Here is a 27,793-nt window from a genome sequence, read left to right as displayed (position 1 = left end):
AAGTATTTATGCAATACGAAAACAGTTATAAAGTTGGAATGCAAAACACTAAAAAAAAAAACAAGCCAAGTAAGAAAAATAGAGTGAAATTAAATAAGCAAAATGACAAATATCGAATAAGGGGAGCTGCAGATATTAATATTTAAAGTTTTAAGTGGGAATAGTGCCAAGAAGCATAAAGTGCCAATGGTAATTAATTGTCATGGTAAACTGGACCTAGGTGCAGGTTGATGCTGACCACAGGTTGGATGCACTAACCAGATTCGTCCTGGTCAAAGATTTAACCTTCTGTCTCTAATGGTGTAAGCCCCAGTCTACCATAGGAGTACACTGCTAAAGCCCCTCAGGAGCTCAGAGGAGTCACTTAGAGGCTCACAGGGTGTCAAGGCAGGGGACAACAGCAGGGTCCAGTCCTGGTCCAATAATCAATTGTCAGCTGGGGAGCTAGAGGAAAAGGATTATTGTAGCTTGTTGTATGCCTGTAGCTTTACTAGAAGGTCAGTCTTATGACACTTGGAGTCCTCTTCTTTGTCCTGGGTACAAGAGAGAGCAGGTCCAGTCCTCCAGAGCTTTTCTCAAGTCGCGGATGGCAGATTGAGTCTTTTCTGTTCATCCATAAGTTATGAAGCGTTCTGAAGTGGGTGCCAGGAGGTTCCACATTTATGCCTGGCACAAGCTAGTGGGTAGGGATGACTCTTGGGTATCCCCTAACTAGTGAGGTAAAGTTTCCATGGCCAACTCTACCCACTTTGGGCATTTTTCAAGATAGTGAAGATCTTTGGCCATACTAAACTTGGATTCTGAAGGCTGGCAGTGTACTTGGGGAGTATACTATGGTAGTCCTAGTATCCTCCTACATCTAACTAATTTCCAGTTTGAGGCACTCACTGTACCCCCAATAAACCCAGAGACAGAAATCTAGTACAACAAAAGTAGGGGTTTCCAATAACCAGAGGGTGAATACACAAGAATTACTTTGACATCATGTTTTCCTTCCTTTCAAGTGCACCCTCAGTACTGTGTGTAAAACTAGGCAGACCTGTCAAGCAGGATATAGCATTTCAACCAGATTTAACATTTAAGCATGATTTGACACTGTAATGCCAATAATGATGGTCACAGCTGCGCCCTGCATATTCATCAGGTTCAAAGGAGTCATCTCTGCCCATTCAGGTCATCTTTTTCACGCCTATTTAAATGCTAATTGCTGGCTGGCAGAAGTGGAAGAGCAAATGCAAATTGAGCCTCAAAGAACTTCAGTCAGGGAAAATATAGTGTTCTAAAAGTTACTTTTACTAAATATTTATTAAAAATACAACTTGGGCATTGTATTGGATTTTTAATAAATATTAAAAATAATTTTTACTAATTTTTGTAGCTAGTCAAATTCTCAAGATACAGTATTAGGCAATATGATCTTTACAATGGTTTTCTAAATAAGACAGCTAGTCTTGACACAGTTGATAATAGCTTTTGGGTGCTACTAACTGTAAGGTCATGTTAACATAAAATTTCTACATGCCCTACTATAAAATACCATGCTCACTGACCTGTGGACTTCAGGGCTTACACAGGGGTGAATTATGTAGATTTATTAAGAAGGATTTGATCTGTCAAAATAATTTATTTTGGCAGGCCGAATTGCAGTGTTTAAACTGCCAGTCAGACTACACTGGTAGGCCTAAAGCCATGTTGGCACTGTCACTGTAGTGGATGGTGCAACAGGTGCTGCAGTCCAGTAGTGGTATTTAACTTCCAGGTCCTGGGTACATCTCGTACCATATACTAAGGACTTAAATTACATAGTTTAAAATGACTACTAGAAATACCAAATCGGCCATGTTTAAAGGGGGAACACAGGCACTTTACTACAGGTTAGCAAGAGTAAAGTGCACAGAGTTGTAAAGGCAGCAAAAATATAGGGCTCCGCAATGGGCAAAAAACAGAGGGTTTCCAGGCTGAAAAGCAGATTGCTTACACCATCCATCACTTTATTTGTTCTCTGTTTACAGTTGCTCGTGTGCTTGCTTGTAAACATAGAGTGAAATGTATTGGAGTTCACAGTGTGCAGTTTGGTCTTCTGAGAAGACATGGCTTTGTGGTTTGCAGCCGTCCTAAGTGGTGGGCATCAACGATTAGATTAACTCATTTGGGAACTTGTCCCCTTATTACCACACTGAAATACATTTGTTAGGCAATACTCCAATGTATGATCATTGATAAAGGCGCTCTGTATAGTACTGAATATTGTGTGCAAGAGGTGTTAGTATCCTGCAGCCAGAGGCTGGGAAGAGGGGAGCCTGCTGTGCATTCACCACTATTTTGAAAACTTGTGGCTGTTGCTGGGACCTGGAGTGGTCAGAAGCAATTATCATGAGGGTATTTTATTTCCCACTGTGCAGGCTGCACAATGTGTGGAGATGAATGAAGCTATTTTCCTGGATGCCGAGACTACCTTCCTCCTGTAATCATGACCGCCCACCCTTAAGTGCTGAAAGTGAGAAGAACGTAGGGCTCCGAGTTGAGTAACGCAGCAAACTACCCCAATATTTGGCACTCAAATGAACAACACAGACTTAGCCATATTTCTTCATATCCTTCCCAGGCACATTCATGGTCAGCAACTTGCTTTTTTAAAGTTTCAATAACTAGTTTGCATGAAGAACACTAAATGTGGCCATCCTTGTCCATCGTATTCTTTTTGCAAGTTAATTATACTTCTAGGCCAAATTAGTTATGTTGATTGACTAAATAAACCTTTGTATTTACCAAATCAGAGATACGCTGGCCAAACTGAATTTAGTTTTGTCATGGGATGTCAACCATAATGGGGGAGGACGAAGCAAGACGAGAAAGTGGGGTGCACAAAGGTGTAATTCGAAGAGAGGAAGAAACAAAGGATGAGGAGAAACAAAGGGAAGAGACTAGGATGCCTAAGAATTTTGAAGAAAAAATGAGACAAGAGAGATAACAAAAACAGCTTAAAGGTACATGGATGAAAGGAGGAGGGAAATTACACACAGGAAAGAGAAGGGCACAGTGGGAGGAAAGAGAAAACGGGAACTGGAAGGTGAAAGACTGGAGGAGAGACAAAAAGGTAGAGGGAGTGTCCACTGGATAGAGAGAAGAAGGAGGGGGGAGGAAAGCTAAAGAAACAGAGGGAGAGAGGAAGGAAAGAGAAAAGACCTGAATGAGAAAATGGTACCTTCTCGACATCCTGGCGTCAGAGGTGGTAAAATCAATGCCTAGAACACAGGGGTGCAAGCATTCCTTATTTTCTGCCCGTTTTTCTTTAGATTAATAGTGAATAATTTTGACTATTAGTGTGATTGAAAACTGGAGCACACTTTGCTGGAACAGACACTTTGTGTCAGGTCTGGTAAGTAAAATGAATTGTAAATATGTGTTATGTGTTGCTTGCAGTTGAGAGTGTGTTTAAGCGTGAGAGTATGTGTGTGTATGTTTAAGCAACATTGTACGTGTAAGCATGTGCGTGAGGCTGAAATGGAGTGACAGTCAGTGACAGGTGGTGAGTGATTGTGGCCCTGATTTACTATTCTTTGGCACAAGGCAACACTACTTCAACGTTGCTGTGCTGCCTTACGTCAAAGGGAGAGAGAAAAAAATGCACCATATCTACTAACATGGAGCGTTTCTTTTCTCCCAGTGTGCTGGCACCAGCCAACACAACCTTGTGCGTTAGTGCAAGGATGCCAGCTTTCTCTGAAACATAGTTTTTGTACTGGAAGGGGCCGCTTTTAGTACAAAAACTATGCTTTAAGGATCTTCCCACTTGGTATGTGTTCTGTACAGTGCAGCGCACATGCAAAGTTGGAAAAACTAGGAGGAAGGCTAACATTTCTCCTCATTGGGCAAAATCCTGGATACCAATGTTTGTAGATAGGGATTTGCATCAAAGCCCAAGGGTGGTTGCATGGGAATGCCCCTGCACTACCCATGGAATGCCCTCCTTGTATAAAATAATGCATAGCAGTGCATAGAGCAACTTTGCCTTACTGTGGGATATTATCCATCCCAAATCCTGATTTGTGTTGCACATTGAATTCCCTCCTCACACTTCGTGCGGGTTTGAGTAAAAAATACATTGATACAGACCTGATGCAAAGCATAGCAATAATAATCCTGGGCCTGATTGTCAATAAGAATGAGTGAGATTAATAGTGAAGGCAAGTGAATGAGTGAGAATGAATAAGAATGAGAGTAAGGGGTGTAAGTGTGAGTGAGAGAATGAGTGAATGTTAGTGAGTGAGAATGTGAGAAAATGCTTGTGATTTTGTCTTTGGCCCGACGTATTGAAGGTAATTGTTTTCTAGAGGTACCCAGGGCAAAGTGGTGGCACTCGCACATTCCAAGCAGTTCTCAGCGTGACAGACACTTGTGAAATATACTAGCACACTAGTAGTAATTCTTGGCATAAAGGGCGCCAACGGTAAAATACCAGTACTGGCGTACAAGAGTTGATTCATGGCATGCAGGGCACCTGTGGAAAATTACTGGCATACTTGAGGAAAATCTTGGCATGTGGACACCAGTGGCAAAATGCTGGTATTGGCACAATGGAGGTAATTCTTGGCATAAAGGAGGACAACATGGCTTATGGAATGGGGGCAACAATGACAAAATGCAGGTTCGGACCAGCTGAGGTTATTTTTCACACGTGTCACCTATGATATATGGACAGCATAACTTGCAAAATTCTGCACAGGCATCTTTTGTGTCCTATTTGATATAAGGGGCACCCATGAAAATGCTGACCAAGCACAATACAGGTAATTTTGGACATATGGGGGCATCTGTAGCACATTTTGGGAAAAAACTGGGTCAACACCTGAGGAACATCCTGTTTTATTGGTGTGGTACACTATGAAAAGATGTGAATGTGTCATGAGTACCCTTTATGCTCTTATGGCATTTTAGCAATTTTATGTTGAAATTGTACTTCAAAATGCATGATTTCACCTGATTCGTCTCAAACTTTTCCCAGCGTGGGAACCCCGTAGAAGAGGCCTGGCCTGCTCCTTTTGCTTGCTCACTGTACTTTAGGGCAAGGACTATGCCCCAGAATTCTTAAGGATCAACTCAGGTCCATAATGTAGGTGGTTTCTGAAATAACCATTTGTCTGTTATGCGGTTATACTAATAAAGCAGTTATGAGGGAACTTCAGTGGTGTCAGTAGAGATACTAGGGTCATGGGACATGCCTTTCTTGATAATCCTGTGACCTCATTAGGGTCAAAGAGTATGTGATGTCATTTCAGCTACCGCTGGCGTTTTCATGAATCTACCACATCCATGGTGACAGGGTAGTTAGCACTGCTATTTATAGTATGAAAATGCACATAGTTATTTTAATGGTTTGCGCCGATTTACCGCGTTCTTCAAAACAGAAGTGTTCAAATTGTATCAAAGAAGCTGCGCTGTACCCAAGGTTTTAAGAGCAACCTGCCTGGGTAAATGATTTTCATGTGGATTCGATGTATGTGCCATGTGGCTGTCCGAAACATTTGCCATGTATTACGTTTCTTTGGAGCAACGCACGAAAAAACTGCCTCAAACCGAGTATTTCAAATGATACCAAAAAGCATGAGAATGTCTCTGAACCGCGGGTCCATGGTTGCCACTTTGCCAGTATTTCAAGGGCCTGACCTGTATAAACAGTGAAATCTGAAATATAAACCTAACCAGCAAACACATTAAGAAATCACATGAGAGCTAAATATGGAGATTCTTGGCGTGTCATTATCGAACGCTGCGAATTATACACACATTCTGTCTCGCCTGCCAGGCTTTGGCCCTTCCAGAATTGTAGGATGTGATAAAATGGCCGGTATTTCTTTTCCTGTAAGAGATGGCCACCTTGGATCCGCACTTGGACATTAGTGGCACCGTGCCCTTTCACCACTGCTGCCAAAGCTCCCTAGGTCGAGGAGTGATACTCAGTGCGAAGGAGTGTCAGTGCGGGCGCTCGGAATGTCCCAGCACAAAGAGCACCGGGCAAGCTGAAGCACGCGCCTGCCGAGCTAGGGCCACCTTTCTTGCTTTTATTGACTTTAACGTGGATCGCTTTTGTAGAGCGCCAAAAATATCCCAGCAGCCTTTGTCATGCTTATTTTCCTTCTGCTTGTCAGATAAAAAAATAAATTTGCAAGTCTGTTCATCGTTTTTTCAAATTAATAAATAGTGTGGTGGGAGGTTGGAATGTTGTCCTGAATATGGAAGAATTCCACGGAACAGCGGCCTCCAGGTATTTTACGCCACGCCCCTCAGAAACACAACGGTTAATATTTCCTGGCAGTTTATATGTGAAACGTTAAATATTGCGAGCAAGTTAAGACATGTCATCTCGATTTGGAGACTTTTAATCCAAATAATGTTCATGAAACTGATATTCAGCCTTGCTTGTTAATATCTGACAGTAAGCAGTGCGAGTGGGACACACATTTACAGGGGGCTTAGGAAGACTGAAATGAAAGATCAAAATCTTATCTTTTGCCTTTACACTTTTTTGTCAGCCCACCCAGAATTTGGAGTTGAATACAGTCCCGAATGTCAATGAGGTTTTGGGAGTGTTTGAAGGGTGGTGCCGTTAGAGTGGGACCCCACTGGTTTTCAGGAGAATGAACACGAGACTTCAAAATGTTACATTGTAAAATAAATCCTGCCCTCATGAATAGTCTAGAAGAAGCGTTTATCTGTGTTGACAGTCCCTTTCTCTTTTGTGTTCCCTAAATGGATGTTATAGTAGATTTGATCGGTTTGTATTTTCGACAGCTTGTGCTGGATCGTTGAACAGTGCGGGCGCCATTATTGCCTAAATTCGGCCTCCGTGTTGGTTTACAATTAAGGGTTGCACCTTTTGTTCTTTTGTGTGTGAACGCCTCAGGATTCCACATTTACGCGAAGAATGCACTTATAGTTCTGAATAGTCAAATGTCATCTTTTTGCAGCATAAGCGTTTTTCCTTCGATTGAGGTTTGGAGAGCTAAAAACACTGGCGTAGAGCCAAAGAGCACAGCTGGATGCCAACACAAAGAAAACTGTCAATGAGACTAAATCCTGGAAAGTAGTCATGCTTATGGCGGGGTTTCCAACTCGTAATCAAATTAAATATGTTTCTGCTCAGCGAATCGCATCGGAGCACCAAAACTGTGCTCCCTGGGCTGGACTGTGCCATGTGCCAATGTATCCTCCCCCATGAGCCGCGGTTACTGGCCGACTAACTTCTTTGGTACCTCAGGCTTGCACTGGCTGGAGGCCAGCGGTAGAGATTTACTAGGCACAGGGTACCACAGGCCTGTTCGTCAGATCTTTGGCACCGGGGAGAGCACACATGGCTCAGGGCAGTAGAAACTGAGGAAGTACACTGTTTTTTCAACTGGAACAGTTTTGTGATTGCATGTCAGAGCCCTTTAAACATACCCCAGCATGCGTTTCCTATGAAATTTCGTATTCCGAGAAGTATTTAAAGTTTCACATAAAATGCCCATTATCGTTTTATTTATACTTGACTTTGGAATTTTAATTGGAACACAGTCCCTCGACCTGGCTGAGTGTTGCTTTATATTGCATGGATAGGTAGCCTGTAATATTATTTTGTGCCACTCCCACACTCTTCGGTGCCTCCGTTATGCAGTTCAACCGAAAAACGCTTTCTCTCCTCGGTTAGTAAAACTATAGTATATAGTAAATGGGAGGTTTTAAACTCTCAGTGAGTGAGCTTTTTAGGCCCAGTGCTGCTGAAACGGTGATTTTGTGCATTTGTTGGCATCCAGATATTAGCAGACAGTAAGTCATTTTATTCTCCCCTTTGTTCCCAGGTAACATGGTCTGTGCCACATTAGTCACGAGGCACCTCAGACCAGGGTCTCGCCGGTATTAGTCCTGAGATTAGGCTCTTACCCACCGACGTGGAACAAAAGCTGCCCATATCACATGGCACCCCTTCCACTGTTTTATGATCTCTTTCAAGTCTCTCTTCATGGCTTTTATCACATCCAATCCTGTTTTTTCTACTAAGTTGTTCTCCCCCAAATGTACCAACAAAATGTCTGGACAGGCACCTCTAGCTTTCAAATTCTGTAGTCGCCCAATAACTCCTTCCATTTCATGCCCCGGTCCCCGTCCCAGTGCACTTTATACAGCTCCCAGTCCAACCCCAGGTTTTCGCCAATGCTTGTTTGCTTCGCTTGCTGGTGTGCCCACTCTACGAATAAGTGACCCACGACCCATACTGAAAGGAAGTTCACTTCCGGTCCTGGCATAACACCTGTGAAGGCAACAACAGATCGTTAGGCTCTGCCCCCTGTGCCCAGCTGCCCCCCTCTTCTCACACGCCTCCAATAGCTGTCTGACTTCCACCTCCCCAGCCCCATTAACCTGTCCTGACTCCAACCTAGCCTCCCAGCTTCTGTTGCTAACCCTTTTCCAAAAGAGTGCATTCCGAACTATGAGGCATCGCGTCCCACTGCCGTTAGACATCGTCTGCTGCCCATACTCCAAAGCACCTCTGGCATCTCTGTCCTGCACAGTTCCTCGTCTGTGACCAGCCCATGAAACCTGTCCCGCTGTGAACGAGACAAGGCACCCGCAATGTCATTGTTTACTCCCGGCACATGTCTTGCCCTGAATGAAATGTCATGTCGTAAACACCCCAAAACTAAAATCCTTAGCAACTGTAATACTTGCATGTCCTTAGCAGACTATCTGTTCACTACCCGTACAACTGCCAAATTCTCCACCCTGAAGACTACTTTTCTTGTGCTCTAAAAGGTGGCCCCATACACAGACTGACACAATTAGTGGAAACAGTTCCAAGAACGCTATGCTCTTTCCCCCATTCTTCCACTTGTCCGGCCATTCCTCAGCGCACCACCAGCCCTGCTAATATATGCCAAAACCTTGTGCTCCCAATGCGTCAGAAAATATCTGCGCATCCCTATCGCAGTTCTGTCCACAAATGCAGTGGTGTGCCATTAAAGGAATCCAGGGATATGCACCACTTTCTCAAGTCTTTCTTTGTGCTTGCTTTTAGCTGAACGTGGTGGTGAGGCAAAGATTGTTGTGCTAGAGCCAGTCTACAGAATGTCCTCCCTGCTCTCACTACTCTGCAAGCAAAATTAAGGTGCCCTAACAGGACCTGTATGTCCTTAACTGTTACCTTGCGTCTGCCCATAATTTCTTGCACATTGCCAGCATGGCCGCCAGTAGCGGCTCGAGGACCGCAGAAGGGGCGGGAAGGTGCGGGGGGGGAGGTGGGAGGGAATAAACATTAAATGTAATAATGAAAAAAACCAAAAACACTTACCTCCTCCGCCGCTCCTCTGTCCCTGGACGCTCCTCTGCCTCTGCAGGCACACGCTTTCAACCTCCCCTGCGCCAATCTTGACGCTGCTCAGAGCAGCATCAGGATTGGCTGGGAGCGCCCAGCCAGTGCTCTCGCAGGCAGACTGGGAGTTTGTGCAGGCTCTTCCCAGCCCAGCAACCTGAGACGGCCGGCCAAACACACATGTGCTGTGAAGGGGGAGTCCCCCCCACCCCACCCCACCATGCACATCACCCGTGGCCCCACCCCTTTTAAAGAAAACGATAATAAACATGTGCTAAAGCATTCAAATAACAAGCAAGAAATATAGCAGCCCATTGGCAGCGCTTTGTCCACTTACCACTACCCTTGATATTGGATGCCCAACATCTCAAAATCCTGTGGATGTACTGGCAACAGTCTGAAAGCCGACTTAGTATCAGTTTTTGCCATTAGTGCTTGAGGCCCCAGCGCCTCCACCATTTCAATAACCACATCCACTGACACATATGACACCTTTGTCAGCTCTTCCGGGATATAGCCTTTTACTGACGACCCTACCGGCCATGATAAATGATGTATTAACCGGTACTGCCCATTCTCCTTCTTGGGCACTACACCTATAGGTGACACGATAAGGTTCTGCATCGGCCAGTCAGAAAAAGGGCCTGCCATGTGACTTTCTGCCACCTCCTTTTCCAATTTTGAGTGCACAACATCTTCTTTCCCTCTCACTGATCTAAGGTTCTCAGCCCACCGTCGTACCCTAGGTCCTGTATATCCTAGTTTGAATCTCCTAGTAAATCCGTTCATCAGCAAGTACGCGTCCTCTTTCCTGTCATATATCGCTAACCAGAACTTTAACCTGTCTATATTAACTGGAGTACAAGCTTTTTCCTGCAGGTCCCTGGCCCCCTCGAGCCATGGGTGGTCCCTGCCAATCCTGTTGTCCTCCCCTAAACTTGGCTGTCCCTCTCCCATCCCGGTCGTTGTTCGGGTGTTGTTCCCATAACAATTGACAAGGGTATGTCTCCCTGCACATTTTGAGCACTCAGGTCTAAATTTGCAGTATTCTTGAGTGCACATACCTTTATTGTAGTCCCAACAGGCCCTGATTTGGGCTGTCCCGCCCCCTGCTGCTTGTCCCTTATTGTCTGCCCCCACCGCACCTCGGGTGGGGCGCTTTCGAAAGGGCTGATAGGTAATGGGGAGCCCACTGGCTGTGAAAATGGTCTTCCCAAACTTGGATGGGGCCTTTTGTATGTTGCCAAATGTCCGCATCTATCTCCCACCTCCGAATCTCCGGAACAGCCGTATATACTAGCAAATATAAAAAATGCGGCTGTCCAATTCTCAATCGTAACCAGTACCTTTGGACGCTTGGCCAACTCATATTCCTCCTCTTTAGAACCTTCTTTGGATCTAACCTCTCTGTGGAACAACTTGAGCATTTCCACATACTCCCCTTTCCATGTCTTCTCTTTTGTTGCCAACATTAGGTGCGCCCTCTGCGGCTTGGCCGTACCCATGAAGGGCAGCTTCTATCCCTTCCCTTCCTTCCTTATCCGTGTCTGCCTTTCTGTCCCCCACAACTTCAATGTTAACCGTCGCAGTCGCCTTCTTGTCTGTACCTTTACCCCCGTCCTCCGTACCACCCCTACGTCAGCTACGTATGCACCTTTTTGCAGATGGGCTTACCCGCTGTATCCATCCTTTTTTGCCTCAATTGCGACCAACACCATGTCATTCATCTTTTGTTGCACACCCTTGCCTGGCGTCAAGGATGGGGGTCGCTCCTGCGCCTTCCCCTTAACCAGCTGGGTTCCTTCTTTTTATATTCTTTCCTTCCATAACTTGCCTGACGCAGCAGGTACTTGAAATGACTGAATGACGTTAGAAGCCCCCCCACCAACCTTGCTCTTCCATGTCCTCCCTGATTTCTCCTTCCTCCACACTTTCTTCGTCAAAATCCAACCATGAAGCCTCTAGACTAGCCCCTTCATACTTACTCGGTGCAAATTTTCACTGTGTCATTTCCCACCTGCATACCCACTTCCCTGCTTGCTCTTCTTGTGGCTTCTGCCTACAGGCAGCGACAAGCCCTCTATGCCACTCTGACATACCAGGACGCTGCCCCTCTAGAACCGCGACGCCGGAGGGCGCAAAGCCCATCCCGTCACAAGGGCCCGAAGTCGCATCCTTGGCCCGTGGTGCCCATCTGCCATCCTCCTCTGGTGACGCTATCCAGCCAGCCGCTCGTGGCCCCGCCCTTCTCTTCCCTCCCAGGGTCGCCGAGCCTCACTAGACTTGCCTGGGTCACACCTCTCTTCTCCCACCTCTTCCTGCCAAAATAGGTCCGATGTGCCGGCATTAACACTTTTGCCCTCTTGATCCCTCTTTGCCCCAGACTATCCTCTTAACTCACCCGTGCTCTCAAAAACGCGTGCCACCCTGCTGCCTACCCCTTGCAATCTGGCGCCTTCCCTGATCTCCTCATCTCTGGTGGCTCCACTTTCTCCTCCCAACCATCTCCCCCCCCATAAATATGAACAGGAGGTCATACTCTTGGGGGGGGTCCTCCACAAGTCTTTCTCTCCCCCCCCCCCCCCATATACCCTGCTCCCTCCTCATCACTTCACTCCAACATTGTGGACCAGTACCTGGAAACTGGGGTTCTCCCCTGACCCCTCTCCCCCTCCCTGCCTGATGCTGTCCCCCCCCAATATCTCCCTCCCGCCATTCCCCACCTCCTCCTTCTCCCCTTCAAGTCCAGCTGCCATCTGCAGGCAGCCATGGCCTCCCTGCCCCGCCAGCCCTCCATACCCCTGCCATTCCACAAGCATTGCCAAGCTTGTCCTTCATGGGCCTCAACCCCTCCCCCCTACCCCTTGCTTCATTTTCCCCACTTGCGTCGCTGCTGACACCCTGCCCCCTCCCTTGGCTCTCCTGCCTTGCACAGTGCTGAGCACGACGCACAGCTCCCGTGTCTCTGCGCCGCACTCTCTGCTTCTGGCTGGCTCTGAATTGACAAGCCAAGACTTTCTCGGCGTGTCATCTCTGGGGAGTGGCGACTCAGCGCGCTCCCCGTCTGCCCCTCTCCTTCACCGTGCTCCCCCTCACCCCCTCCTGCACCCACCCTCCCTTACCTGCGGTCCTGTGCTCCTCGCCCGATGCGGAGGCAAGCAGGCCCATACGGCCGCAGTCTCACCACTCAGCCCTTTCCTCGCCGGGCTGAAATGCTCCAGGGAACTCTCATGGACTAAGTCCATGCACCTGACCTGGAGGGCCCGCCGTACGAGGTCGTCCGCCATCTCGTTGCCACTAGAAGTTGTCTCCGTTTACGGATGAGTGAATTAAAAAAACAAACAAAATATATATAGTCTGGGTCTTATTATTTATTTATTTATTGTCTTTTTGTTACCTACAGCTATACTAATCCTCACAGCTAGCCACTGGACCAACTACGCTCACACCAAAAACCTCACTGACCCTCCCTGCTGACCACTGTGTCACCTGGAACAAAATGGTGCCCCAGATATAAAATGGAGCCCTAAAATACCTTGAGCCACCCAGACCTCTCTATGTACACCCCAACATCACCTCGCTCATTAGAGAAGTAATGTTGGCGGCTCTTTTGCTGAGCTGTTGCACTTGTGTTCTTCCACATCCTCGTTTATCCTGTACCACTTTTCCGTGCTGTATTAAGTGTCTGCATCACTGCTCCCTTTTTGGGACCTATCAGCCCAAGTCTTCATTGGGATTTGCAGTCTTCACCCTCCTGGCAGTTTGATGAGTTCCCCAACTTCACTTAGCTTTGCTTCAGGGAGAAGTTTTATGCACAAAAATGTTTTGTGTGAGGACTGGCTTTAAAAAGTTTTTCTCAGAAAATACTGCTAAAAGAAGTGGCTCTTCCACACAGGTTTCTGTTGATTTTAGTGAAGTTTGTGTGCCATATGTTAAAAAAAAACTTTGTGAAGTTCACAGTGAAAAAGTAAACTTTACAATGTTGTGAAAGAAAACCCTTCACAACTTTTTACATCTTTAATGTTTTCCCTGCACCACTCCACTCGCTGGCCCACTGCACAGTAACAATATCTGACTGCCTCGCATTGGATCTCCATGGTGTCAGTTATGGAGGATTTAAATGCCAGCATGGCTGTAGGAAAGTGGCCTTTTCTGCGTGGTCACCCCATTTATTTCACCTTTTGCTGGACCCTATATTTTTGCTGGCTTTAGAACTCTGTGCACTTTAACAGTAACGGATCCAACCGAGGTCAATAGGAGTCCCCATGCAAGGACTCCCATTGTCCTTGTTTGAACCGTTAGTGGCACTAGGCCCAGCCACACAAGTGATGCTGCATTTTTATTGGCAGAAGTGAGGCAATGCTGGGTGGTAGAAATTTTGTGGATTTCTGTGGATTCCGGAAATATCCATCACAGAAATGTGAGGAGAATGTGTGTTTTTAGTCAATGTTTGAGGTTTGCAAAGTATCCTGGGTAAAACAACTTGGTGGGAGCCACGAAAGTCACCCCATTCTGGATGCCCCTAGGTGTCTAGTTTTCAAAAGTGAACACGTTTGCTAGGTTTCCCTTGGTGCCACCTGAGCTAGTGCTCAAAATCCACAGCTACTCACTTTGCAGAAAACGGGTCAGTTTTGCATAGAAAAATGTAATTTATCCATGTCACATTTTGGGCCGTTTCCTGTCACGGGCACTAGGCCTATCCATAAAGTGAGGTACAATTTTCATAAGAAGGCTTAGGAGAATGCCAGGTAGAAGGACGTTTGTGGCTCCCTGCAGATACCAGATCTTTCCTTCACAGAAATGGGAGGAAAATTTGTTTTTTTAAAGTCAAAGTTTGAGGTTTGCAAAGGATTTTGGGTAAAGCAACCTGGTGGGAGCCCCCAAAGTCACCCCATCCATTGATGCCCCTAGGTTTCCAGTTTTCATAAATGTACAGGTTTGATAGGTTTCCTCAGGTGCTGGGTGAGCTAGGGCCCCAAAAAACACATCTAGGCACATCGCAAAAAAACAAGTCAGTTCTCAGTTGAAAATGTGGTGTCTGTGTTGCATTTTGGGCTGTTCTCTTTCACAGGCACTAGGGCTACCCACACAAGTGAGGTACCATTTTTATCGGGAAACTTAGGGGAATACAAACTAGTAGAACAAGTGTTTTTATCAATAGTATTTCTCTGCATTTGCACCTTCCAAATGTAAGACAATGTGTAAGAAAAAAGTAATTTTACCCTCTAATTCACATGCTAGTATGGGTACCTACAAATTCAGAGATGTGCAAAGAATCCTGCTATTTCGGAAATACATATGTTTCCTTGATACCTATTTTTCACTATTTATACTTTACCATATTGCGCTATACCCAGTCCACAATGAAAAACAATTGCAAGGTGCATCTTGGTTATTGTCCCTGGGTACCTCAAGTTCTTGAAAAACCCACAAACTCCATATATTCCCTACAACTAGATGGGTCTAGCAGATGTAATGGTATATAGGTTTTGTAAATTAGCAATTGTGATGAGAAGTTACCAATGAAAACGTCACAAATGCCTGTGTGTTTCCTACTGATTTTCATTATTTAGTTTTTTCACCTCTTGGTTTCTTTGGAAAAACCTTGAAGGATCTACGCACATGACCCATTGCTGAATTCAGAATTTTGTCATGTATATCTTTCTGGGATCCACCATGGGTTTCACACTTGTTTCCACCATAAACTGGAAGGAGGTTGAAAACACAAAAAAATAAGAAAAATGTGCTATCTCCCAGTAAAATGCCAAAACTATGCAAAAAAGTTTGGTTGTATGAATTAAGTCTGCATGTTCTTGAAAGCTGGGAAGATGGTGAAAAAAACAGACACTTTCTTTAGCAGCACTTTTGTCTATTTGTTACGGAATTAAGCTACTGTTGGACTTTTTGCAGGGTTATCCCCAAACTTTTGCCTTCTTCCTCCTATTCTTTCTAATACAAAATGTGTTGGCTTTAGGAATCTGGGCACTCAACCACTGCTAACCAGTGCTAAAGTGCATATGCTCTCTGTCTAAATTGTATTTGTGATTGGTTTATCCATGATTGGCATATTTGATTTACTAGTAAGTCCCTAGTATAGTGCACCATGTGTGCCCGGGGGCCTGTAAATCAAATGCTACTATTGGGCCTGCAGCACTGATTGTGCTGTCAACATGAGTTGCACTGTAAACCCGTATCAGACCTGCCACTGCAGTGTCTGTGTGGGCAGTTTTAAACTGCAATTTCGACCTGGTAAGTGCACCCACTTGCCAGACCCAAACCTTCCCTTCTACTACATGTAAGCCACCCTTAATGTATGCCCAAGGCAGCACCATGGGTAGGGTGCCTTGTATTTAAAAAGTAGGCCATGTACTGGTGTGCTTTACATGTCGTGAGAGTGGACCACTGCTAAATTCGTTTTTCACTACTGCAAGGCCTATCTCTCCCTTAGGCAGGTCCCAGGACATCAAAGTGTGAGGTCACTATGCATCAGGTCAGGAGCTGCTGAGCTGGGTGAGGCTGCTCTTCACTCTTCCTTGTGCACAATGCTGTTACTGACGCTGCATGTGTAGACGGAGGAGGAGAGTAAGGAACAGAAATGGCCAATCACTGCATGGTTTCGTAATAAAGCAATGCAGTGATTGGCCACTGTTCCGACGTGAACCAAATTCTCTCTCGCTGCCTGTAAGACCACTGGACAAGCGGCCTAACCACTTGTCCCAAAGCCAATCCTGGTGCTGCTCTCTTCCTGTTAAAACATGAGTGGAGCACCAAGATTGGCTTGGTCAGGCAAACCCAGCTCTTACTAGGAGTCTGGAGGGCTGCAGCTGTAACCAACCACCAGGCTCACTAATAGCGCAGGGTGAGAAGCCTCTAGACTCCAGTGCGCATGTCAGGCTGGTCACCAAAAGGCAGCTGGCCAACCTGACCATGCACACCTGTGTGCAGTGGCATAGCATTCATGGAGTGCTGCTGATGTCAATGTTAAGTCCCACCCATACATTCCTCGTAACCTCACTCTCCTGCTGCAGTGCAACCGGGTCCACTGTAGATAAAAATAAAAGGCTGTGGCACGAAACACAAATTGTTAAATGATATATTCCACATTTCAATAATGGGGAACTATTGGAGCCAGACAAATAGAGGGGCGACGCCCCAGTAGAGTAACCCCTGCTGGAAAGAGTCAATGTCCTCTGATCTTCTCACTTTACTGGGCAACATCCGCATAAGGGTGCACGGAAAGGGCTGGCTAGCCAATCAGCCCCCTCAGCTGCTCCTTATACTGATTAAACAATATGGAAGCCATGATGGAATATTGTAGCTCAGTGTAGAGCCTGTGACCATGAATAGGCTCTGTGGCCTCAATCCGGATCTGCAGCAGGTAACCCAGGCAAATCAAGCCAAGACCCTGCCACCAAGACCCACTCGGGCTCCAAGGATGCTTAAATTCCCAAGGTCAATAATCGAGCATAGACTATATAGCACTGATCCAATTTTGAGTGAACTAGGGGCCAGATGTAGGTAGCTTGCAAATTGCGACTTGCAATTTGCGAGTCCGTGCGACTCGCAAATTGCAAGTCGCAATTTGCTATGCAGAAAGGTGTCTCAGACACCTTCTGCAACTCGCAATGGGGTCGCAAAGACCCACCTCATTAATATTAATGAGGTGGGTCGCAGTTTGCGACCCCATTGCAAGTATGGGCACTCACGGGGATGGTGGCCTGCTGGAGTCAGCAGACCACCATGTCCGTGACTGCTTTTTAATAAAGCAGTTTTTTTTTCCATCTGCAGCCCGTTTTCCTTAAAGGAAAACGAGCTGCACTTGGAAAAAAAAAAAAACGAAACCGTTAGTTTCGTTTTTTTTCAGGGCTGGCTGCTCTGAAAAAATATTTTTTTTCCATTCACAAAGGGGAAGGGGTCCTATGGGGACCCCTTCCCGTTTGCGACTGGGTTACCATCCACTTCAAGTGGATGGTACTGCAATTTCATTTGCGACCGCTTTCACGGTCGCAAATGAAATTGAATAGCACTGCGAGTCGCAAATAGGAAGGGAACACCCCTTCCTATTTGCGAGTCGGAAATGCATTTTGCGAGTCGGATCCGACTCGCAAAATGCATTTCTGCATAGCAGAGAGGCTTTTGCGCCTCGAAAACGGCGTTTTTCGCCGTTTGCGACTCGCAAACCCTTTGCTACATCTGGCCCTAGAACTCTTATCAGTTTCGTGAGATGTTTGGGCTTTAGCAAACGTTGTACATTTCCTCCGAAAGGATAATTGATTGCTTGTGTTTTGCACCACTGAGTTTATTTCGGGAACAGAATGCATTTCAGTGACAAAGGTGAGTTGTCCAAAATTGGTTTGTGACACAAAGAGCCGATTTGACTATGAACTGGTTTTAGCAGCAATATGATTATTCTGCTTGCTGGTTTACAGAAAATAATTAACAAAGTAATAAAACCAATATTAAATTTATTTTCTTTGTTTGGAGTTAGTAGCAATGCAGATGCAAAGTAAAAAAATACTATTTACAGGTAGCCTAACCATATCTTCAGCTTTCAGTATCGTAGATTGTTGATAGATGTTTTGGCTTCCGGGCAGAATATGATGGTTCTTCAAGCAGGTGCTGTAAAGGATGGGTTATTTAATGCAATTACTTGTGGCATATGAACTCAGTTTTTTATGCCCATACTATTGCATTTTCTGAAACAAGCCCCAGATGGAGTAATTAGGCTCATGCACGGGGTGCAGAATTATCTTGCACGCAGAGTTATGCTTTGTCTCCTAATCAAGCAATCCGTTTTGATTTGGGTCTTGCTTTTAGACCAAAGTAGTAATAATATCATTTGGGTATTCACTGTACTGGCGACTACTGTGAGTCACTTATTTCGATTTATTAACTAGGCTATGTTAATAAAAAAAGGTAGCACATATTGACATGGTCTCGCACCACATGGATTTTGACTTATAAAAGAGTTGTTTTAGCAAGTGGTTGAGTACCATCAACAGTTATGAAGCTGGAAAATCATCCCTGTATAATGCAAAAACAACTGCTTGAGCTATATATCTTAATTGGCTGGCTAGGAGTCCAGATAGGTATCTTATTAAAGCTCTCCACACCAATGCCCAAGTCTGTAGACTAACATGGAAAACTGTTTGGGCCACTTTCAAAATCCTGTATTTACATTTTGCTGAAATGCTGCAGTCAGGTGGGTTTAAACTATGACTTCTAAATAATAAATGTAGAGGGTTATAAAGGACGGGGATATGAATTTACTGGATTTCATTTATGAGAAATAACTTCTCAAAAAGCTGAAGAAGTTGTTTGTGATCCATTGTTTAACTATTTAGGGTGATGGGAGGAATGCTTGCAAATAGTCTAGACTAGTGGTTCCCAACCCGTGGTCCGGGAACCCATGGGGGGTCCGCAGAGCCTCCACAGGGGGTCCCCGACTGCTTAGCAAATTAAATAATATTAACAGATTAGGTCCCCACCTTTCAGTACTGACTCTTTGGAGGGGGGGCCGGATCCCAGTAATGATTCAGTTTGGGTCCCTGTGATCCAGTAATGATAAAGTGGGGGTCCACAGAAGCCAAAAGGTTGGGAACCACTGGTCTGAACCACTGACAGTTACTTTAGGTAGTTTTTCAACCTACTGCTTTTCACCCATTGTGACACTCTAGAAGGAGACCATGATTTTATATTTATTCAGTCAAACTTATGGGTATGAGGGAAATGCTCTTTAAACTTTTTTTAGACACATGGAATTGAGAACATCCTCTCTAGTAATGGAAGTAACCATAACTGGTTGTGTCCTCGGTTACCCGTGCATATGGACACATTTAGAAAAATTACAGACTTGCAAAGTGTGGGCTGTTTAGTCTGTTGTTTATTTCCCTTTTACTCAAGACAAGAGAAAATTGTTCGTCTTACATAGTTGTATTGTTTGTCAACTGTGATAAAACCTAATCTGGGTTTTATTTGTATGTATTTTTTAGAATTGTAAATGCGGCTCAATTTGTACTGATTGAGTGGCTTTTATACTCCTTCATCAGTTTTAATTTTACCTCAATTTATAACCCTACCAGATATATGCATTGAAAAGGAATTGTATTGATGTATTTTATAGCCTTTTGGACAGTCTGTAGCCTCCAAAGGAAGCTTCTTTAAACCAGAAGAGAGTGACTGTTTTCCAAATAGCTCTTGCTCACTCAGCAGCGGTAAAACCCCACAGTTAATGTGTTGCATGGTGCATGCTTAGAGCACTCAAACAGAAAGCCTCCAAACAAAGCGTATCTGTGAAGCAGCATACAAGCTTACCCACAGCCTTAACATTATGATTAATAATAATCATTGTGCAGTACTTTAATCTTGTTATGAGTAGGAGTTGGCTTTTGAATACAACTATAATTTACTGCCTCCTCGAAGACAAGCCCCCATGGGGTAGAACCAAGACCTGCTCAGTTATTCAGTGTCTGCAGTTGGCTCCAGTCTGGGCTTGTTGAGAGCTCTGGTTTCTAGGTATGGATCAGGTGAGGTTTGTGTACTCCTTTTGCTAACCTGTTGCTTTGCAGTTCTGTGTTCAGAATGTGCTGGGAAATTCAAACCACCCCTCACCATCAGCTCTGTGGTAGTCAGAACAGCCAGGGCGTGGATTCATCTCACAAAAGGGGTTTTGTTGTCTTTCTTTTTTGAAATTGCAGGTTTACCTTCGAGTATTGGTTGACTTTCTGCTCTTTACTTGACCCTCCACAGGTAGGCTGCAGTATGCTGTGGGATGGACAAGGAAGAAGAGAACCAATATGTGTCCCAGCTCAGCGAGGTGTTTAACAGCTGTGACACCACCGGCACCGGGTACCTGGACAAGGAGGAGCTGACCGAGCTCTGCCGAAAGCTGCATCTGGAGGCTCAGCTGCCCGTACTTCTGAAGACGCTCCTTGGGAGTGATCACTTTGCTCGGGTAAGCAGCGTGGTGTGTTGTCAGTATGCCGATTTAGTAGGGCCCACTTTTTTCATTTATAATGGTTCTGATTTTGAAAATTGTTTCAGAGGGCATGTTCCTTTACTTTTGTTAAGACGTCCACCAAGACCTACATTGTTCTTTTTATTAAATGAAAATCTGGAAGGCATTTGATTATCTGAAGATTTTTCTGATTACTTCCGCACTTGAGAAAGAAAATGATTTTGTCCTGACAATACCTTGGATGTCTGTCTTCTCTACCATCACACATTTCTCTTTTGTGGTCAACTGGACACCTTGGCAGTCCAGGTTTATCAAAACATTTGCCTAAACCTGCAGGCCACGTACAGTAATCTGCTGCTGGAGTCCATCTTCTTACCACAGTGCCCTCCAGGGAATCCATTTAAGGCCTTATTGAGAGTTAGCAAGGAACTGAAAATCTTCAATTTTCCTGAGTGAACTCTTGATTATCCTCCACCATACCATGCTATGGTGGAGTATTTTCAGCCAAAGGGTTCTACTCCCTGTTTAGGGTTCTTCCATAAATTAGAGGCGCTTCCCTCCAATCTCTAAATGTGGCCCTATATGTTTTGAGCCCCACCTGACAGGTAGCTAAATAATGTAGCTCAAGATAGCATGACAAATATCATTTACAATCCCATTGTTCTCTTTAGAGTGTACCTGTTGCAAAGTGCTCTTTGACTCTGATGCCACAGTTTAGTAACTGCATAAAAGTACCAACCTTGCAAACATTGCTTAAGGGGGAAATCCTGCTAATGTTCTTTATGGCTGGAGTCTGTCTGAACACCTGTATCGGCCTATAAAAGTTGTTCTCATTTGTAGAGTACTGTGAACAAGTTATTTTCTCTCTCGCTACTTACTGCTATCTTTATCAGGATGGCACTTGCAGAATATTGATTCCGGAGAGGTATGCGAAAGTAAAATGCACCATCAACCTTTCGTAGAGCCTACCTATGACTACCCTCTCTGCAAGTCCATAGCAAATTTGTTACGGCTGAAGAGGCTCTGGAAATGGCAACCTCTTAGTCCAAAGGGAAGTCTTTGGTGTTTCAAGTTAAATCTGAAGTTGCCATTGAAGAAGTCTGGTTTTTGACTTTGGTCCGTCAGCCACAGTATAGCCTAGTAGTGTAGCATTCCTGGCACCTTGTATTCTTCTAGTCCCCTTTTCTCTACAGTCACTGCTTTGTTGTTCGACCACAGGTCACACCTATTGTCTTAAGGTCACCAAAATCAAAAGTATCAACATGGATACAAATAGTTTAAGCATACATTTCCCTCCTGAGGTGCAGCAGACCCCACGTGCCTAGTTTTTGAATGCCTTACTTCAAGAAAGTAATGACTGAGCCATTTGGAGATGAGAGTCCTGGGCTGAGGTTTCCATGAAAGTTCGGATTTCTCTGGTTTCTGAAGAAAGCACAGTTAAGCATGGGTTTCCAGGTAACGGGGCCCTTTTGTCTTTTACTTTTGCAGTATATTCTCCTTATATTGACTGTAAAAAGGTGAAAGGTGAAAAGTTATATTATGTGTTATGTCATATTTCGTTATAGGGTCTTTTTTATTTTTAGCTATATGAATGTTTCCTATTATGATATATATTATTTGATGTGAAAGTTATCTGTTGAACCTTGTATCATCTCATGTGTCTTTTCTGATAATGTCGATGGATTCTGGATCAGTATCTACTGGGTTTAACCTTATTATGTACTGTATTATGCACTCTAACCCTCTCTGCACTGGACAGATCCACTATTTTGTGTGTGCTGGGACTTTGAAAATATTTCATTAAAGAGTGTGCTATCTCCACTGTAGACGGAAACGTGTGTCTGCATGGTGGGAGAGGGCAGCTTTGAAGGGTGGGCTGGCCGTTTAAAACTGAAAGGCTGCTTTCAGTGCACAAGGAGCAGCACCGCACCAGCGGTCTCCTGATGATGTTTTTACCCCTGAAACCAGATCTGTAATGTGGCACAGGTGCAGGGGCAAAAGCGTGCACTTATTTGCATAGAGTTAGCCCCGCCTCAGATTGCATAGGCTATTTCAACCGCGTGATCCTCGTTATGGAAGGGGCCTCCAAAACTTCACCGACCCCTCCCGTAATACCAAAGTGCCGAAAGGGTTCTAACACCTATTGCACACCAGGACACTTTCTTTAATATGGCCCCTGGAGCTGTTTTAGTAGTTGGAAGCTCTACCTCGTATCTAGGACACTGCGTGTGATTATGGGGGGACATGTAGTCTTCCTAGCATAGGTGCACACTCTGACAGTTTGTGCCTTCACTGGCAAGAGCACATCAGTCATAGAAGGAGCCACGGTGTGAAACCACAGCTCTGTCTTTTATTGCCAGCAGCCCAGAGGCTGTATCCTGAATCGGTGCGCTAAAGTGGAGCTGTGCACCTGTTTTTAAGACATCCTTCTGTCTAAAGGGCATACACTTAACCTGAAAATTCTCAGTGCATTAGCATCACTGTGAAACAGGGAAATGCAACCACAGCTCCCATTTCCAAGCAGTGTTGTCTGCAGCTCGTGCACTGACTCAGAGAACTTCTGAGTTAAGTTCATGCACGTTAGATAGTGCCATGTCTTAAACCAAGTTGCTTAGTTATGCCTTGATGTAACGCACACACTCCGGAGGTAGCCCTGGGACTCTTTTTTTATTTTTATTTTCCCAAGTGGACATGATCCTTCCACAGATGGATGCAGTGTAGCACTGCACCAACCTCTGCTGGGAATTTTGGAGGGAGCGGTGTCCCTATCCCAAAGAGCATCGTTAGGTAGTTTATTCATTATGAAATATTTAATATGAGGCACTCAATTGGTGCATCTCCCTCTGTTTTTAGCCCACCACTGTAATTTGGCACTTTGCAAAGGTACTGATTCTTTTGCCCTCATTCAAATGAGGGAATTCCCTCTTGGGACCATGCTGGCATAAAATATACACCTCTGTGACTCAAATTATATAAGGGGGATGCACAAGCACTGCAGTCCCCTTCTGTAATTCTGAAGTGCCTCGAGGGCTCCAAAAGTAGGCACAAACGTCTATGACCCTTCCGTCACACTTATGCAGACTACCCTTGGTGGATATGGAGGAAGTCCATTTGAGCTTAAGGGTTTCGTTGTAGGGCAGACAGGTTTCATGGTGAGGAAAACCATAGGTAAGATATACTTTACTAGTTGTTTTAGGTTGTTTACAAGAAAGGGATCTGATAATGAAACAAAATCCTAGTGGTGCTCCCCAGAGCTTTTACTCTGCCCGTCAGGAAGTGAAATGCAAAGATTAGATGGGTTCCCAAGAAGTCTTCAGTTAAAGGCTGGGAGTTTTCAAAATGTGTGTACTAAAGAATATATTTAGGAAGAATAACATTCAAGCCATGCACAAAGTAGGAAATAGTGTGAGAGAGGAAATAAAAGAATTGGAAAAGATGTACTATTTGGGCCTGGTAGAGCCTGTAAGATGCCAGGCTGATTATCATAGCCAAAATGGCATTGTAATAGATTCATTCCAGGAAAGGTGGACGCCAGGAGTTTGAACCACAGTGTTGTAGAGGAACAACATCCCCTACCAAAGTTTCGAGGACAGCATCACTCTTGGCAGATGTAGCTGTGTTTTTGTCCCTTTTCCAAATATTCGCCTACCTCCAGACCAGTCTGTGCCCAGATTTGTGAGGGTGTCGAGCTTCATTACCTGGTGGGTGCTTTCCAAATTTAAAGATGCCTCTTGGCTTGGTATCACCAATGGCAGTGCTCACATAACCGTTTTAACCAGTGGTCTAGGAACTCCTGGGGGTCCACAACTCCTCCTCGGGGGTCTGTGCCTACTTAGAAAAATAATAATAATAGATTATTTAAATTTATATAAATAAAGAAGCAAAATGTAAATTTAAACATTTAAAACATTCTGTAAATGTGAACGAATATGAAACTGGAGGCTAAAAATTAAATTGGTATCCTCATATTGATTCATGGAAGCAATCGAGTGCATCAAACAGAATATAGTGTAGACAGTGGTTGACCTTCATTGGATTTACAAAAGTTACACCCTTTTAGGTAAAACAAAAGCAATGATTTTTCTTGTATACTTATCTGTGAATAAATACAATATTGTATCATTTGTGTATCTGTTTATGCTTATCTGTGAATAAATGCAATATTGTATCATTTGTGTATCTGTTTGATGAATGCCAGTTTCTGTATTGTTGTACACTGTTTTGCAGTTCAAGTCATCTGGTGGCCCCAGATTCCAATAATGACTCAGTGGGGGTCTCCGGATTCCGGTAATGATTAAGTAGGGGTCCACAGATGTTGAAAGGTTAAGCACCACTGCTCTAACGGGTAGTACCTCACCAGTTTGGATAGCGCCCAGGAGAGGAATTCAGTTATTATGATGTGGTGTTTTACAAAAAAAAAAAAAGTTTTGAGCTTGATGTCGGACTGAGAAAGGAAGTCCCAATTATGGCAGACAGTGGATTGCTATTTAAAGAAGATAATTGTAAATTCTGTGTGGTAAACAGTTTGGCACTTACGACGTCTAACCAGACATGCTCATCAGCCAAAGTTCGTTCTTCTAAGAGCCATCAGAAAACCCCCAGAGCCGACCCATAACAAGCAAGTTCTTTTTTTTTTTTTAGGATTGACAGAATTGTATTTGTGCTTCAGGAATAATAATGCCAATTTTAACGTCAACATGAGACAATTGCTAAAGAATTGTGAGACGTTTGAGGAGAGGAATGTGAAATGTAGAGAAATGTGAAGACTTAATAAAAGGCATAAGTGAAGCCCTAGCCCTCAGGGTTTTATCAGGAAATAATTGTTTCATTTGGGGATAGTCTTGCCCCTTTTTCCCCTTTCTCAATGGTTCTCCAGTTAGTCCTGATCTTTTCCTTCCATGTGCCTTTCTGCTCTGTCACATGCCCCCCTCACTGCGACACTGGGTAAATCATGCCTTATGTTTCATCATTGCTCTGCTGCATGAAGGTTTACTGTTTTATGCTACTCATATATCTAATCAGATCTGTCCTGTCACTGGACTAATGGCACCCACTACGAGGATCTGTTTGTGACAGTTGATAAACACTAAACAAGCATTGGCGAAGCCGATAGTTCTCGCCCTTGCGATCTATTGGCTTTGTCAGTGGTGCTGTGCAGCAAGGCTAAAGAATTAACACAAGAAAAGCTTTTTACACAGCCAAAAAACGTGGGAAAAAAGCATCCCTGTCAGTATGATGCAGCCACTTATTTTTTCCTTTCTAGTTACTGATTCAAATTGGATCTTTAACTAAAAAGAAAATAAATACACTGAAAGAGTTTTGTAAAAAGCAGGTGGGGAAGCGATGCGGCGAGGCAAAGCAATGGGGGAGCGAAGGAGCAAATTGCACAGGGTGGGAGGAAGTGACACAGGTGACTTTGGAAGCAGCTTGGGAGTGGGTGAGGGGGGCACACAAGTGGGCACAGAGAGCAGAAGCGATGTGGAGCGAGAGCCTAGGGGAGCAACAGGCAAAAACATCAGTGTGGGGGTGGCAGGGAGAAGGACACAGCCAACAAAGCAACACAGGGAGAGTGGAAAAGCACACTGGTGAGAGAGCAGAACACCAGAGCGAAGTGGAGGATGAGGCGAGAAGTATACGAGGGAGACAACTGGAAAACAAATGCACTCTTGTGGAGTGCATCAACAAAAATAAAATATTAGCTCTTGAAAAGTAGGCAGTGGAAGGACATAAGTAGTGCACCCATTCTCCAGTGGAGGGAAGACGAGAAAAGAAACCCAACACTCACTAACAAATGAGAAACAAGCAAGCATGTGTGACATTTAAGCAAACCAGTGGTAAGTAATTGGCGGGCTCAAAGCCACTTTTAGGTAATACGTTTCATAGCACACAGTGTATACTCTGTGCAGTAGGTGAGACTTAAAAAGGTACCCAAACTAAATACCATTGAGCTGGGTAATAACAAACTTCTATAATTCAGCATCAGCATGCCCATGAGTGAATATATCCTTTACAAATATGATTATTCCATCTGTACCCAGGTATTCCGACCAAATCTTCCATTGCAAGTCTGCCAGCACCATTGCTCATTCATCCCCCATTATTTCTTGGACGGTTAAGAAATGTAAAACAGTTGCATAAGTTTGCATTAAATGGATACTGCTAAAGTTCTTTCAAGGCCTCTCTTTAAGCCATTTAGAAAAACCTGGTGCACCATATTCCAACTCTGGGACTTTCCTCTCTTAAGCCTTTTACCGTTCCCCTCTGAACCATCCTTGCAGGGATACCACATGGCAACATGCCGTGGGGATTCCATAGCTACTTTGCAGAGTTCTCCTCACTTTGCAGACTTATGAACTCAGACCCATCTTTTCCCAAAACTTTCAGACCAAGAAATCTCTATCGAATTACATATCCAAGGCGAAGATCTGTTCTTCTTGCGCTCCGTGTAGTCTTTTCAGCCACTTATCATGTATAGGGAATCTTGGCAAGATGCTCATGGATCTGTGAGTTGTAGATCACCCATAATGCTCCTGACTAATAGCGGCATTATGTCCCCCTCTCCGCGCACACACAACACCATTTAGCACCTGGTGTCAGTGGGCAGTTAGATGAAACATGAAATATTTAAGTTGTTGTTTATGGTTCCTTTGACTTCGTTGAGAGATTTTGTTTTTCCAAAAGCATATCTCTCCATGTCTACTGGTGAACACATGCTCTAAAAAGAAAATGCTAAAATGCATGATTATATTTAGCAGTTTTAAATGTACTAGAACTGGTACTTGCTTCCGGAGCTCAGTTTCTCAATCCATTTTTCTTAGATCATGCTTAAACACCCCAATCTATTTGGTTCTAAATAGCTCTCATTTCTGAAGTCCTTTTGTTACAAAGCACTGTATGAGTAAAATCACTCCATCCTCCAAAATTATTGGTGCCAGTCCGGAAATCATACTAGCTGTAAAGTACCTTAAAGCTCTTGACATAGATCCTTGGATATAATGGAAAGCATTTAGTAATCTTCAAGTATGTAACTAGGATATGTTAATTGTTTTCAAAATTAGTTGGTTTCCCTTGGCAGAAGCGCATGGGCCTGAATAGTGTGACCATTCACTAGGGCAAGTTGGATAAAATTATGATTTATTCCTACTTGGCCGGTCCATATGTCAAAACTATGGACAAAGAATCAAAATCTCTCTTGCTTGCCATGTGAATGGTGCTCTACGCCCACAGTGGGCAGAAAGACTGTTGGGGCTTTAGAGCTGGAGGATAGGCCCAACGCCAGGGTGGTCCACCCACACAACATATTTTTTTCTACAATAAAATACATCTCTAGTATCTAGTGTGCCACCCTCTTCTCCCACCCCCACAGGTGGCACATGAGGGGGAGGTGAAAACCCTATCCACTCCCTGAAGGTGACAGAAAGACTAACAGGGCCCCTGTTGGGAGGGGGGGAGGGGGGTCACAGGCTTATGACCGGGGGGCAGTCCCCTCC

The 27,793-nt window shown here is 44.5% G+C and overlaps 1 protein-coding gene across 2 annotated transcripts in view; it reads left to right on the top strand.

Moving 5' to 3' along the window:
• The window catches only part of NINL (ninein like), a 464,259-nt gene that overhangs the window by 74,414 nt on the left and 362,052 nt on the right, over positions 1-27,793 (top strand). For both annotated transcript variants that reach the window (XM_069235090.1, XM_069235091.1), the window contains exon 2: positions 20,096-20,300. In XM_069235090.1, the coding sequence (XP_069091191.1) occupies positions 20,118-20,300 (183 nt within the window). In that variant the 5' untranslated portion in view covers positions 20,096-20,117. The remainder of the gene's footprint in view (positions 1-20,095; positions 20,301-27,793) is intronic.

This window comes from Pleurodeles waltl, chromosome 5, assembly GCF_031143425.1.
Source record: "Pleurodeles waltl isolate 20211129_DDA chromosome 5, aPleWal1.hap1.20221129, whole genome shotgun sequence".
Taxonomy (NCBI): domain Eukaryota; kingdom Metazoa; phylum Chordata; class Amphibia; order Caudata; family Salamandridae; genus Pleurodeles; species Pleurodeles waltl.
This window is presented reverse-complemented; position numbering and strand designations above follow the sequence as displayed.